The 16,788-nt window shown below is 34.0% G+C and overlaps 1 protein-coding gene across 2 annotated transcripts in view; it reads left to right on the plus strand.

Annotated features, from left to right (window-relative positions):
• The first annotated feature begins 486 nt into the window (after nucleotides 1-486).
• Nucleotides 487-16,788, plus strand: part of Glut4EF (Glucose transporter 4 enhancer factor) — a 112,789-nt gene continuing 96,487 nt past the window's right edge. Inside the window, exons 1-2 of one of the 2 annotated variants that reach the window (XM_015316387.2) lie at nucleotides 487-2,705; nucleotides 2,780-4,139. In XM_015316387.2, coding sequence (XP_015171873.1) covers nucleotides 3,756-4,139 — 384 coding nt within the window. In that variant the 5' untranslated portion in view covers nucleotides 487-2,705; nucleotides 2,780-3,755. Of the gene's footprint in view, nucleotides 2,706-2,779; nucleotides 4,140-12,516; nucleotides 12,565-16,788 lie in introns of those variants that run through there. The other variant, XM_089178207.1, reaches the window with a different exon arrangement.

Raw genomic sequence — 16,788 nt, forward strand, 5'->3', positions numbered from 1 at the left:
TCTAGGAAGATCATTTGTCGTGAATATGACGAGAATACTCGTCATTTGCACGAAGTTCTGAACTTTCGAGAATACATCGAAAAGAAAGGTCTTTTGAAAAGAATAAAGAAATTGATCGATTTCAAAGGCTTATGGTTAGATCATAATTTAAACATTTAAGTTGTTACTTGTTATTATAAAACAATTAAACGAATGACATTAATAATAATGTTTTTAATAGTTCATCGAGTTTTATTTTTGTTTTGTTTTCAATCTTTCTGTCATTTTGATTATATGAATTAATTTTATCTAACGAATGCATCCCATAGTTCAATTCGAAATAAATAAATAAATAAAAAATTAAGAGAAATCATCTTCAAATCATTTTAAATCTCTGTTATTTTAAAGTAGAGAAAGTATTTTCTTTTTTTGGAACCCAAATAGTATATTAACGATACATTGAGTAAACTAAAATTTAAAGATGATTTGTTTGTTTTTTTTAGAATTGATCTAAGAAATGTATTCGTTCAAATTCCATTAAAAGATAGACCATCATAATAATGTATACGCGTATTTGTTTGTATCTTTACATCAATGTAAACTTGCAATTGAAGAGATAGAGAATAGATAGATAGACATTCTATCGGTCGTACATACTCCCTCTAATTTCATCGTTCATTTGATTTAAAGCACATTTTCGCGCGATTTCGTCACACCAGGCGATCGTCATCGCGAAAAGCGTTTCGATTTCAGTCGCCCACGTTGAACGTCGCATGAGGAATAATAGAAAGAAAGAGAACGAGTAAAAAGAAGGAGAGAAATAAAAAGAGAAAAGAGGGATGACGAAAGCAATGATCAACGGTATGGCGTAGGACGCGTTTAGCGACGGTGGGGGACTCCCGGGATAGTTCGTAGGGGGCGGCGCTAGTGTCGGTCTCCGTCGAGTGTGGCGCGCGCGTTTCTGCGTTCCTCGATAAATAAATACGCAACACGATCTAAACGTGACGCATTATCACGGACACAAAGTTAACGCAACGAAACAATGGACGTGGGAAGACGGAAGGTGGAAGGAAAGGGAAAGGGAAAGGGAAAGGAAATAAATAAAAGATCTTTGTCGTTGTCATCGAAAAAAAAATCATCATTGATTTCAATAGATAGATAGACAGAAAGAGAGGGAGAGAGAGGAAAAGAGAAAACAAGATTTGGTGGTATCAGTTCGAAAGCGTCGATAATAAGCATCTCTTTGGGCGACGGTCGGTTAAGAGCATCTCTCTTTTTCTTTACTCGAATGGCGCGCGTGTCGTTTCATTCTCTCATTTTCTCTTCTCTCTTTTCCTCTTTAAACAAGCCGTCCTCGTTTCGTCACCGGCGTCCACACAGCTGATGCGCCGCCTCGCGAACGCGATGGCAACAGCTGATCGAGAAAACCTTCACATGTTAAATATCGAATATTAAAAAAAGTACATTGAAATATGAATCTTTTTCGAAATAATATTGTCAATAGTAAGAAGAAAAATGAAATCTATTAGATTGTAATTCTGAAGATGTTGATTTTCGAAAGTTTTGTCTCGTTGGGTTAATACGTTGAGCTTAGTAAGAGTACGAAAGTATGAGAGAGACAGATAGATTGACAAGGATGAAAGGAGGGTGTGGAGTAGGGATACGAAATGGCGAGGAGAAGGGAGATGGAAGAGGAGAGGTAGGGTAGGCCGGGAAGGGGTTTCCATTAGCGGGGAGGAGGTACGGAGCTCGGAGGGTCTCAGTCAGCGAGTGAGAGAGGAAAATAGTGCGAGTGAAGGAGCGAGGGAGGTAGGCGCTCGCGTTCCAGCCTTTCCCCGATTCTTACTCGCTTCGCTCGGCCAATCGGAGTAAGTAGGTCAGAGCGGTTGGCCAATGGCGTTGAGTCGAACGGTCACGTGCCTTTGTTGTTATCTATCAGCTGTTTTTCCTTCGGGGGAGAGGGAAGGGGAAGGCAGACGGGTGGCCGGCCGGCCGGCGCAGTGAAAGCCGTACGGCTCTGTCTGTCCTCAGTCCTTCCCGGCCGCTCAGCTGTGCGTCATATGTTAGTAGACATCGCGTGAATAAAAACCATATCGTATCGAGATAATACCAATCAACCATCACCACCACCATCATCATCTTCATCATCATCGGTTCTTGGTATCGTCGTCGTAATTGTTTTTTTTTTAGTGTCGTTGTTCTATACTCTTGCGTCACAGTTAATTATTGTTGTTTACTAGCATTATTACTACTGTTACTACGATTAATCTTTCCATTTTTCTTTATCGTTAACGATTTTTATCAACAACATCGTACGAGTTGGTTGTTGTTGTTGTTGTGTTGTGTGCTGTTCTTCTGTATTATTTTCCAACCGGTTACCGGCATCACGTATATACATACATACATAATATCTATATATGTATACATAGATAGATATGTATATGTATATAATATTATTTTGTTAATTTTCCATAATCATTTTTGCCGGAGTTTAAAGCCGCGTACTTTGGACGAGCGAAGAGAGTGTAGTGTGTTGCTTCCACGTATTATGCCGTCGTTGGTTAGGTGCGAGCGAAAGTACATCGACGTGAAATCGATCGCGAGGTGCCGGTGTGAACATGAGGACGGCGTGACGACGAGGAGCACTGACAGCGAAAGCAACAGCAGCAGCAGCACCACCACCACCACCACCACCATCACTACCAACACCATCACCATTACCATCAGTAATCATAATAATAACAACAACAATAAGAAAAAGAACAACAACAACAACAATAATAATAATAATATTAATCAGAGAGACGGCGAGGACGAGGGTATCTTCCGTTACGTCGTCCATACGACAGAAAATTACGACGCTAGTCGTGGCACCGTTTAAAGGGCCGCGTGTGCGCGCGCACGCATGCACGCACACACGCACGCTCTCGCCTAATTATCGCCGAGAAGAGAGAGAGAGTGGTGGTGCGTACAAATCGATCATCAAATCGATTCATTTTATTTTTCTACTCGATCTGTTGTTATTACTGATACTGGATCGTTCCTTCTCAAATTTAACATATTTTCATTTCACTAAATCGATCTCGAGTCGATCGAGATCGCGTTACGTCATGTGGATCATCGGATCGTAACGAAATCGTCATTGATAATCGATATTAGTGGAATTGGTCTTAAGGAGAAGGACTTGTTTAGTTCGTGTGTCAGTTAATTCGAAAGATAGAAAAGAAAAAAGAAAAACAATTAACAGAAAGTGAGAAAGAAGAAATAGATAAGTGTGGTATAATAAAAGAAAGAAAGAAAAAAGAAGTGTACAAGGTCTCGGTGAAGTAGGAAGAGAAGAACAGAGCGCGCAGTGGTAGTGTGTCTCGTGTACGGGGGAGGGGGAGGGGGGGTAGAGTGGTGCGTCAAACGGAAGGCGGAAGGGCGAGTGAGTTCTTCGCGCGAAGACTCGAATAAGTTGAGTGTGTTAAGTCGAACGTGAAAGAGAGAGAGAGAGAGAGAGAGAGAGAGAGAAAAAGAGATAGAGGTAGATAGATAGATAGATAGATAATTAAAGAAACACAGTGTGTTTTGTTGTGTTATAAGTGATCAAAAGAGAAACAGATAGATGATTATATAGAGAGATATACATATATATATATCCTTCTCTATATAATAAAAAGAAAGATAGAAAATAATTAACGAAAAAGGTATAATAAAAATCTTTCAAAATTCAGTTCTACGTAATATTGTCGCCGACAGGCAGAGTGGAGAGAAAAAAGCTTCGAGCTCGAATAATGTCGACGGGCAAGAGACTGGCGAAGCGCAGTATAATCGGTACGAGGGTGTGCGCGCCCGGTGAGGACGGCAAATATTATAGCGGTGTTATACACGCCGTTAAAACGCCGGCATCGGCGGCGTCCGAGTCTGGTTTGAGTATAACACCGAAGACTCGGTACTCCGTTAGATTTGACTCGGTGCCCGGAGGCCGACCACCGAGTCCAAGTACCGAATATTCCGACCGTGACCTCATAGGACCCGGATTTGGTTCCGTCACCGGCGCACGCCTCGTACCCGGTCAGAAGGTTTACCTAACCTACCACGGTAGGGAGATACAAGCCGAGGTCACTCAGCACCGTGAAGACGAGGTTGAAGTTATCATTGCACCTAACGGACAAGAGGTGAGTCATATACTTTTTTTTTAATTACTATTACATTTCTCATTATAACATATGAAACCTTTTTCTTTTTTCTTTTTTTTTTCTATGTCGTCATTATCAAACAATTTATAACTTTATACCGTTAGATTAATTAATATTCTTATATATGTATATATAGATATATTTATTATCTTTTAACATATTCTAAAAATGATTTTAGATTAGATTTGATTAGTTCTTTTAAATCCGATAATAAAATCGATCTTTAGTTGAAAATATTTAAAAAATTTTCATAGTGTTCGAACGGTTAGATCGTCGTTCTCGCCGGTTTTCCCGGCGAGTTGACGCGCTTGCGCGCATGCGCGGGTCACACACCGCAGCAACGCGGCGCATCGAACGATTCTTCTCTTTTTTTTTTCTCTCTCTCTCTCTTTCTCTCACTCTTCTCTTTAAACTATCTTTCATTCGATTCTCTCACTCAGCAGCGGTTTTTCCTTTCGAAGCTTCCAAAGAGACACGCTTGAGCGATGACAGGTCGGACGTGCGAGTAGCTCGATCGCTAAACCTTCTCGATGAGAGCTCTTGTGCTTGCTTTCCTTCATCCGATTAAGAACGTGCACGCACGTTCGAGAGAACTCGTTAATCGGGTTAACTCGCGCTTAACGATGCACGGAAGTAACTGTCTTATGTTATATGCATAGTCAGACAAAAAGAAAGAAAGAAAGAAAAGAAAAGAAACAGAGATACGAAAAGAAATCAAATGAAATTGGAAAGAAGAGAACGGGGGGGGGGTAAACTTTTCTCAACCTATCAACGATTTGTTTCCTTCTTACAATTGTTTTTCGATGACGTTTTAGCTACGTCATTGAAAAAAAACCCAACACGGATATGCCACGGTTGAAGGATTCAATTTGTTGGTTGTTGTTGTTGTTGTGTGTCGTTAGATTGCAACTCGAACTCTCTCTTTCTCTCTTTCCAAATCGATGGAAACTTTCAAATTACACCGTTCGTGTACTTGCATGCACATTGTTCTTTTTCTTTCTTTTTTTTAATGATTAAGATTTACTTATTACAAATATAATTTAGACTTTTTCACGTTGTATAATAATAATAATAATAATAATCTTTTTCATAATACATCAAAGTAATAGCAGATTAATATTTGAAAAGATATTATTTAACACGTTGACGCCGGCGCCGATTTTCTTCAGTGTCTGCGCTGTGGGGGCGGCTATCGAAACTAAGATGCGCTTCATCTGACGGCGCGTAATTTTTGCTTGTTCAAACTTGGACCAAGGTGGACCACCGGTGGTACGCGCCGCCCGATGGGACAGTCTAGCGCGGGCCACCGGTGGTATGCGCCGGCGTGAACGTGTTAATGAACAGTGTTTGAATATTCCAAATATTTATTATTTAAAAAGACAAAATTTTAAATGTGTCAATCAGTAAATTTCAATTGTTCGAAAATAAGCGATCATCATCATCACATCACATCACGTCACCAACACTAACATCATCATCATCATCATCACCACTGTGGTTTTTAACTCGCTCTCGATTCTTGTCATCTTTGTTTCTGGGTTCGCACGCGCACAATATCGCGTTGCATCGAGTTGCATCGCGTATCTTTAAGAACTACGTTTGAAACTTTAAAGACAAAGCAGCATACGCGTGCTATCTCTATCTCTATCTTTATCTTTATCTCTCTGTCTGTCTGTCTTTCTTTCTCCCTCTATCCATATGTTTCTTTTTCTTTTATGATCTCAGCATAACATTTCTCTAAGGCGTTAAAAACAGAACCCAAGTGCTTAAGATAGTATATATATATACACATTGATCGAGTTATTAAAAGGTACTTCAAAAAACAAAACAAAATAAAATAAAATATTTCAATAATTTAAAAAAAAAAAGAAAAAAAAGTCAATTTAATTTTACAGTAAATGCAAGTAAAAGTATTATTCAAAATCATGACGAATTAAGTAGAAAGAAGATGATATACGATCAACACTGCCAACTTTTCTAAATTGGAAAAAATTAGCGGGATTAAAAAAAAAAAAAAAGAAGAAAATATATATGGATTAAATTGGATCTCTAAAAATAGAAAACATTTTTGTGTAAAATTTAGGTTAAGATTAGGGTAAGATTAGGAAGAAGAAGAAGAAGAAGAAGAAGAAGAAGAAGAAGAAAGAAAGAATAATAATAACAAGAAGAAGAAGAAGAACAAGATGTTGACTGTATATTATCATTTATCTCTTCTCTCTATCTTTCTGTTTCTCTCTCTCTCTCTCTCTCTCTCTCTTTCTTTCCTCACTCTCACTCACACACACACTCCCGGGCGTGTGCGTGCCGTTAATCAGAAAATTTAATTTTCGTGACCTCGTTCCTAAAGCGGAGCGACGAGCGTGTGGCCCATTTACGTTGTGCGCATGTGCACGCCGGCCTGTTACCCGCGGCACTCACGGGAACGACAAGAGTTGAAAAGGGGGTTGTGTTGGTGGCGGTGGTGAAGGAGGAGGAGGAAGAGGATGAGGAGGAGGAGAAAGAGAAGAAAGAGGAGGAGGAGGATGATGGTGGAGGATGATGATGGAGGAGGCCGCGGCCGGCTCTCTGGGATTTTCTTTTCTTTCCTTTTTCTTACTAGCAAACTTCTCAATGCTACATCCTAGTGATGTAAGCACCGTTCGAAACGAAGCGCTTTCGACTTTCGACTTTCCCCTCTTCCTTATTTCTCTCTCTATCTATCTATCTCACTTTTTATCTTACATTCACCTCTCTCTCTCTTTCTCTTTCTCTCTTTAATGTAAGCTTTGATTTTACGTACGTGACCATTATTAACAATAAGTTGCAGTTCAACGGAAGTATTATATATATATATATATATATATATATATATATTTTTTTTTAATGTATCATCTGTGCATACGTGAATCGTTCATGGGTCAACGAAAATGAAATTCGATTTTTGGAATTTGAACTATAAGTTTATTTATCAATGAAACTTTCTCTTCTTTTTATTCTTCTTCTTCTTTTTTTCTCTCTCTCTCTCTCTTTTTATCTTATATTTAACTTTTCTTTAATCTAAGTGTAAGTTTCGATATTATATTTTAGATAATCTCGTAGTTGCCAGTCAATGGGTTAATAATATAATAATTAAATTTATAATATAATTAATAATATAATAATTAAATTATAATTTAATATAATAAAAATTATATATCGAATTTTTGTATTAATTAATTAATTAATTAATTAATTATTTTTGTTTCATCAGTTTCACGGTTTCTTCCGTTTAACGATTTTCAAATTACCCTGATTCTAAAGAAATGTTCACTTCAAAATAAAAAATAAATAAATAAATAAAATGATAACTTAAACTAATATGTTTCAAATCGAAACCGGACATAGTTGTCTCTCTGTCTGTAATGATAATTATCTACTATATTTTTTCTTTTTTTTTTCTTTCTATTCAGCGGCTTTACTATGCGTTAATTTTCCACGAAATATAAGCGTGGTCACGCCTGAGCTACCTAACGGAGGTATGGAAAGATATTGCGTTAACGCGTGTTCCACTTGGACTTGGGGCTCTCACCTGTAGAGCTGTTCCATGTACCGTCGTGTTTCCAACCACCCTCTCTCTCTATCTTTCTTTATCCCTTCCCCCTTCTCTCTCTCTTTTTCTTTCTCTTTTTTTATTTGCTCACTCTATGTCTATCTAACTCTGTGTCTTTTTTCTTGATCTGGATTTATCTGTTCACTTATCTTTTTTTTTAATCCTTGGAATTTTCTCGATTCCAGTATCGAACAAAATCACCTTTCCATTCCACCATAGATCAATGATTTTTCTTCACTTATTACATCTTTCTCTCTCTCTCTCTCTTTTTAATTATTAACAGGTATTAAACATGTTGTATACTAATTTATTATACGTATAAATGATACTGTGTGTGTAATTGTACAAGGTAATTTTGAATAATTCTATGATCGAATTGTAATATTTATTGTGTTAATAATAATATTGTATATTAATGTTTATTTATTATTATTATTTTATATTTATTAATGTTAAATATATAAATTAGTGATATTAAATGTAATAATTTATAATAGAATTATTTTCTTTTAATATATATATATATATTATAATATTAAATATTATAACATAATATATAATATTTTAATTGTGTGTGTTAATAATAATAATTCTATATTAATGTTTATATATTATTATTATTATTTTATATTTATATATTATATTATATTATAATTATTAATATTAAATTATAATATTTATAATATGAAATTATTTTATTTTTAATTTATATATATACTTTATTTTTCGCGACTGCCGGGGGATTCGAACCCATGATTACCGCGTGTACGAACTTGTTACTCTAGCATCGAGCTACGAAGTCGTTCTTTAATATTATATATAATATTTTTATTGTGTGTGTTAATAATAATATTCTATATTAATGTTTATATATTATTATTTTGAAATAATAATTCGTACTGATAGAAGATACATTTATTCATTATTTCTATGGTCTTTCTATTTTCAATCTTTATCCAATAACGCGGATACCGTTTATAATCGAAGGCTTCCCGACCTTGCAGACTATATTTAAACAATACATAAAAAGCAACGAGATTTTTTTCTTACCTTTTTTTTTTTTTTGTGTATTGTAATAAATCGTTGATAATAAGAAACGTAATACTTAACTTTCTTTTTCTTTTTTTTTTTAACACAAAATTTGCATCTAACATCATCATAAATAATTGAATGAATAATTCAGCGAATGATAAAAATGAGAATTAAAAGGAAAGAAAAGAAAAGAAAACAAAAGTGTAAGGGTGAAACGATAAAGTAAAAAAAGGAAACAAAAATAATCTGCAAATGTTATATCAACCTTTAAACAATATACAAGATTCTGACAAATGATTGTTATAAATAATTATATAAATCAAAATTGTAATACAGTGACATCTATTGAAAGAATCTTACAGAACCTAGATAACCCTTAAATAAAAATCTTTAAATGAATAATGAATTATTTTTGTCTTATCGGAATCACAGTTTCTTCCGTTTCACGATTATCAAATCACCCTGATTATTTTAAAGAAATTTTCACTTCAAAGAGAAACCATCATAAGAATTTGGAATTTTTTTTTTTTTTTTTTTTTTCTGGGGAAAAGTAAATCATTCGATTGGAAATCAAATTGACTCGCGTGGTTCATTCCAGTGGGAATTTTGTTTTCTTTATGCACATTTATATACACTTATACACACACACACACATACACACACATGTATATACACATATAAAATTGATATTAAAAATTTGCTGTCAATAATTTGTGATAATGGAAGGTAGGACTTTGGGCACGTTCGGTGGTGCGATGCAACAAAGTTTGGTGGTGATAAATGCAACGTGTGCAAGTATCGCGTAAAACGTGGAAGAGGAATATTAAGTAAGAACGTGTAGCGTGTTTAGCGTGTTGCGTGTTGCGCTTGGTCAGGCGTGGCAAGGAAATATATCCACGTTTTGCTCCCGATACCGCTACGTGGGCGCGGCTAGATTTGTAAAGGATAGAAGCGTACCGTAATACGCGCCACCGAGTGGTATAACCACGTAAGGAACGCGCATCCAACGGATAATCAGTCACATTTTCAACGCCATTTTCATTTTTTTTTTTTTTAATCCCCCATTTTTGTTGTTCTACTTTATTATCATTTTTTTCTTTTTTTTTTCAAAACGTAATTTTTATTTATTTTTTTTTTTGTTTTGAAGTGACAAGGAAGTGAGTGACAAAAGATAAGGATCGATTAATTGATAACGATGTATAATTATACATTCACAATGAGTATTATTTTATTGTATGATCATGAAGAATAATTGTAATTATAAGATGATAACAAAATTACAAAGTGTTAAACAAAGAATTGAACAATTATCTCGGGAAATTGTTAAAACGTTGGTAAAAAGATTGGAAAAAAAAATTAAAAACAAAAACAATAAGAAGTAAGGGAAGGACAAGAAAAAGTAAAGGAAGTAAAAAGAGTATGAGGAAAAAAAAACGGGGAAAAAAAAAAAAAAAGAAGAAGATATCATTTAAACCGACATCGATGTGGGGTTTCGTACGTCCTCCTCACTATGTACGGTTGCCACGGAAATATCCGGGCCCGGCGGCGGTGGCAGGCGCATTCGAAATAATGGCCGCGTTTAACGGTGTCACACACTGGTCACCAACAGTACGGTACGAGTTCGAGCCGATTGAGCAAGAAAGAAGACGCGCAACTTCGTACGCGCGGATCCAAAGATAGAAAACCCCCAGCTACCAACTGACCGGCTGACCGAACTTTAACCGGCACCAACACACAAACTTTGCATCTCTTCTTTATTCTTATACTTACTGTTTTTTTTTGTGTTTTTTTTTTTTTCAATTCATTTTCATTTTAACACTTGGTCGACCGATCGGGAAGATCTCCCTTGTTTCAATGTAAATCGGTGTCCGATCGATCGGGGAGATTCTACTCGTTTCAATGTAGACAAATATATGAAAGGGGGTCGATCGTGCAGACCAATATGTCTTATTATAATATTCTTTGAAAAACCATGAAATGGAGACAAAAATGCAGTGCTTTACTTTTGAAATGCTGCTCTTACTGTTCGCTGCAGTGCGCGTGGTCGGATAATTGTTAATCTTCATCTTCATCTTCATCTTCATCTTTATGTTCTTTCACTTAATCGTCTTCGTCATCTTCTTCTTCTTCTTCTTATTCTTATTCTTCTTCTTCCTTATTATACGTTCATAGAAACGTGTGTAGTATATATTTGTGTTCCGAGTATATATGGTGGGATGGATTAATTGGGTTTGTTCAACTATGAGTGATTTAACACGAAATGAAATGAGGCCAGTAAACTATTGAGTAATTATAATAATAGTTCTTCAGTGAATCAAACGAAAATTGTATTTCGACACTTTTATCATCTCTAATTAATGTTGCGTTATATGTTTGTTCATTTATTATTTATTTGTTTATTCGTGCCTTGTTTACATTAGCTAACGTGTGTATTATTTATTGCACGTGCGAGAAGTATTATTATTTAGATAGAACTTCTCAAATGTTATCTTTCAATGTAAGAGATACTTTAACGCTTCCGGTAAATTGTGTACTTTTTATCAATTTTAAAAATAATTTCTTAAGCTTCTTCTTCTTCTTCTTCTCTCTTTCTTTCGTTTTATCTTATTTTTCAATATTTCATTATCATTATCAAGTTTATTCGATCGATATATTTTTTTTGTTTTTTTTTTTTGGTAAATTGCGTTTACTGTTTCTCGTATTATTTGTTTTTTTTTTCCGATGAAATTTTCATGGTAGTTTTTTTTTTTTAAATTCCGTTGAATGCCGCCGAGTTCTTTCAATTCGCGTGTCGCGCGCCATCATGGCCGACATTCGGTCGACTCTAGCATCTGCGATCAATGGCGCGTTGGATATTCGTCTAAACGCGTCGACAGGTGGTCGGATTCACTCTTCGGAATTCAAGGTTACCACGAATACGTTTCCATCTCTCTCTCTCTCTCTCTCTCTCTCTCTCTCTTATCTTTCAGTATTGAGAAATTTCCTTGTTATTTGGATGGTTGTTTCATACTCCTACGTTGGCTTATACGATCTTATCCGCCATATTTATTTCCACATTTAATCTTCGTAGTTTAAATACAACAATTGAATTAATTGATATGTCAACAAAATTTTCAATATAATAATTGATAAAAGAAAATTGATCAAAATATGTATATATATATATATCTTAAAATAATTAATTTTTAGAAATAGTTTCGTTTGTTTGATATTGTACTTACATAGCCGACATGTTTTCTTTTCCGTCATATTTAATTCCACATTATCAATCATACGATAAATATTCACAAATTATTATTAATAATTCGTCAAGAAAAATGTCATAATATATAATTATACTTCATTTTTTTAATTTTATTTTCACTATTGTAAATATTTCTTTTTTCGAATGATTAGAAAGAAACAACAACAACAACAACAACAACAACAACAACAATAACAGCAGAAGAACAATAACATTTTGATAAAGTAAAGTTCTTTCTCTCGTTGTATTCGTTCACGCGATACCACATTATAAGACAGAGAGAGAAAGAAAGAGAAAGAGAGAGAGAGAGAGAGAGAGAGAGAGCAGCGTTCCTCAGTCCTAGGCACATGCATACACGTGTGTTTGTGTAGAGTAGTAGTACAGGGAAGCGAAATTGCGCAACGATGCGCGTCCGTATGAGTTTGAGGGTGCGCATGCGCCCGCGTAGGTTGTTTTAAAATAGTGTTCGGAGAGATCGGATCTAAGCGCGGAGCGTGTAGCTGCTGCTGCTGCTGCTGCACCGGATTATGTCATATGTACTCTCTCGTACCACTTTGCCGGTAAATAGGTTACGCAAGATGGATCGCGGATGGCCACTCTCTGAGCATAGCGTTAAACGCATCATGGCTGACTCTATATTCTATCATACTATTTGTTTCTCTTTTATATATGACGTTTATATGAGCTTGTTGCTGCTACTGGTTGGTTCTTGCTACTGGCTGTTACTGTTGTTACACGTTTTTTTTTGTTTTTTGTTTTTTTTTTATTACGAATTAATACCCGTTTTTCTTCTTAACATCATCGATACGAGTAAGTTGTTTTTATTTTGCTTATCTGTGAAATATATTCTTATACAAGTATCATAAAACTAAAATCCTCATCAATCTGTTTTGAAAAGATTCGTCGATTTATCATTGATTTATCGTAGTACAGATGAAACAACGTTTTATTGGGGGCCCCGAAAATCTTCGATCCATTCAGATGACAATTTATCGAAGAAGTAATAATAAACTTCCCCCCCCCCCCTTCCCCCTCATAGAATTCCAGGCGGTGTTAATATGATAAAAAAAAAAAACAAAATAAAAATGATTTTGTTATCGAGGAACAACGTCATAAAGCTACGGGAGCATTACGCTGTCAGGGTTACGACAGGTAGTTCTCCTTTCTCTTGGCAAAGTGCAGGCTTGAATTCGAGTTTGGAAACAACATGGCGATCGGTTACGCAGGACGAACTGGCCACGCTAACTTTGCTCTATCCTTTGCTGATATTATTACGTATGTAAAAGTGCAATACGTGTACACATGTATATTGTATACGTGTGTATATGTATATATATATATATATGTAATGCCAAGTTAAGTACTTACGTATTATACGGTACCGTATACCGTATCGTACCGTACCTGTACCGTATGTAAGTATTTACGTGTAGAATTGTCTACTACGATGCAAGACGAGACAACGACGTAAAGTTGTTAGTTAGTGTGTGTTTCTTATACTGGTTGCTACCTAGCTAAGCTAGCTTCTCGCCTACACGTCCTTCGCTCCACCAACCACCTTGTTGCACCTTAGAATTGGTTTACCGCGATCTCTCATGCCTGTGTTGCAATGATTAACGTTCAGTTGTGGGCCCGCGAGCGAGCGCGCATTCGCGATCGTGCTCTTTCTCGCCTACGATCACCTTGGATATTGAAATGATATTGAAACAAGATGGAATAGGATGCATGCAATAGTATTATCCATGTATATATATGTACATACGTTTCTATGTATATGTGTATGTATTAGGTATACATGTTTGATTGTGTACCGTTTGCCTGTCATGTTGCTTATCGTTCCTTTCTAAGCCTTCAGGGAGACCAGAAATTTCTACGACCTTTTTTTCTATTTTTTTTTTTTTCTATTTTCTGGAGAAGGTAATTCTGTTAAAAGGAGTTAAGTATATAACGATTTAGGATTATAGGGATTAGTATTATAATATAAAGAATTAATATAGGAAATCAATGATTTGCAACAAGGGATTAAATTTATGATGGAAATTTGTTTCTTATCATTTATGATAATTTAATTATTGAATATGAATTTGTAGAGAAGTTATAGAAAAATGATGTAAAATTTGTAAATTAATGTATTAAATTATAAATTAATATTAATTTAATAAACGTATATTAATAATATATATTCTATATTATTATATTATTATATTATCATATAATATATAATTAATAATATTATTAATAATATTATAATATTATATATATATGTATAATTCAATGTATTATTATAAATATATCATTACAATAAAAATATATATTTTTGATTTATTAGATACAATATTCTAAAATATACTTTGACAATAATAAAAAAAAAAAAAAAAAAGAAAATATAAAATTTAAATGACTCTGAATATTAATTTAATCATTAATTTACTTATCACTTTTCACATTTTCAAATGAAAGCATTAAAATACATAACTACTTAAACTTCTATCTTTCATATACATTATCTTAATAATCTTTCAAAGAATTTTAATCTTAACAAAAAGAGAAAAAAAAAGAATGAAACATAGAGATAGAGAGAGAGAGAGAGAGAGAGAGAGAGAGAGAGAGAGAGAGAGAGAGAGAGAGAGAGAGATAAATAAAGAAAATTGAGAAATAGAGAAATAGATATTTGATTAGAGAAAGAGAATGAAAGAGATAGCGACAAAGAGAAACCGAGAGAAACGATACTTGTATGCATTGCGTACGCAGCCAAGGTCGCGAGCGTAATCGAGAGCGCGGAATTAGGTCCCAAGCACACCTCTCTATGCGAACGCTTTCGAGCTCAAAACGTGTCTCACCGTGGCACACGAGTGTCCGTTTGTCTGTCTGTCTGTCTGTCTGTTTGATTGTGAGTTCCTTTCGCGATAACGAAATCTCACGTCCTTTCCTTTTTTTTTATTTTTCATCGAGAGAACGTGCGTTTTATATATATATATATATATAATACCTTCAATTCGAAGGCTCGTTCTTTTTTATTTTATTTTATTTTATTTTTTTTAATTCTCTCTTTTTTTAATATCATCATCTTTATATCTTTTCGTCCTATCTCTTCAGATTTATTTTTATTCAGAAAAATAATTTTTGTTTTTTTTGTCCTATCTTTCAAGTTGAATAAAATTGCATACAGTGTGTAAAATTTGATTCAAATCGGTTCAATAGTTTAAAAGTCCATTGCGGACAAACAACGTGACACGTAATTTGTATATATTAAGATAAGATATTTGTAATTGTTTTTTTTTTTTTTTTATAAAAATTTAACTTTCTTTTTTTAAATATTTCTACTCGAATAAGAATTAAATAAAAAGCAAAAAAAATAAAAAAAAAAATAAAATTTGAAGACCACTGATTACAGATAAAATATAAATAACATCAAATATAATAATATACACTATGCATCGACTATATATATATATATATATATATATATATATATATATATATATATATATATATGTGTGTGTGTGTGTGTATACGTTAATAAGTATTAGTAAGATTCTTTCGAGGTTTTTCGTTATCCGTGTTTTTCAAGGCACGTCACGATGCTTCCGTGAATACACCCAATGAAAGTGGGACGATGGAACTCGACGGATACGTGCCTGTTTTTTTTTTTTTTATGGAAGCGTGTTACATCTTCATAGTTAAAACCTTCTTCTTTTGATTTTTTTTTTTTTTTTTGATTCTTTTCCTTCTTCGTATCAGAAGAATCACTGTTCCCAATTTTAATGTTTGTACTAACGCGCGTACACGCGCACACGCGCACACGCTTTCGATCTTTTGCATAATAAAATACTTATCTAATCTCATTAACAGGTAATATTTTCTATTCAATCGTTAGGATTCATTAAAATTCAATTAAATACAGATTACTTTTCTTTCTTTTTCAGGCTTTTTTTTTTAATAATCTAGTTTTTTTTATCTTCTACAATTTATTTATTTTTTTTTTTTTAATATATACTAACAAAACACGAATTTACAGATATTTGAATAAAATTAAGAAAACTATTAAATGGTTATATAAATATAATAGTTATATTAATATATATCTGTCTCTCTCTCTCTCTCTCTCTCTGTTTGATTTTTTCGTTGTAATAAACATTTGTAAAAAAAAAAAAAATTAAACATAACTCTAACTCCTCACTTACACTCTCAACATTGAATACATACGCACATTTATATCATAAACGTATATACATTGAATATAAAGATAAATATCGGCTTGCGGTTATACTCGACGATTATTATTTTCAAGCATATGTATCTCGAAACTGTAAGCAAGTTGGTAAAAGCAAGATCGTGATTTTCAAACGTTGACTTTCGAGGCTTGTTCATTATTCGTTTGTGTTGTTGCACCATTGCGAAACGAAAGTCGCGTGCCAGTCTTTGGTAGACGCACCGCGTACACCCGGAACACCGACCTCGTCCTCGCCCTTCTTCTTCTTCTTCTTATTATTATTATTATTATTATTATTATTATTTTTTGTATTCTTATTCTCATGGTTGTCGTCGTTGTCTTCTTCTTCATCGTTGTGTCGTCATTCTACACGAATTCCATCATGCGCTCAACACAATTGCCATTGCCACTGCTGACTCGACTTATATATATATATACAATAATATACTACACTACATAATAATATATATATACATATTAATATATATATTTAATTATATTATTATATATATTATATAATAAATTTAATTATATTTAATAATAATAATATATTTATTAGATTATATTAATT

The sequence above is a fragment of the Polistes dominula genome, unplaced genomic scaffold (genome assembly GCF_049000335.1).
Source record: "Polistes dominula isolate Pdom_NZ unplaced genomic scaffold, Pdom_raw_medaka contig_77, whole genome shotgun sequence".
Lineage (NCBI taxonomy): Eukaryota > Metazoa > Arthropoda > Insecta > Hymenoptera > Vespidae > Polistes > Polistes dominula.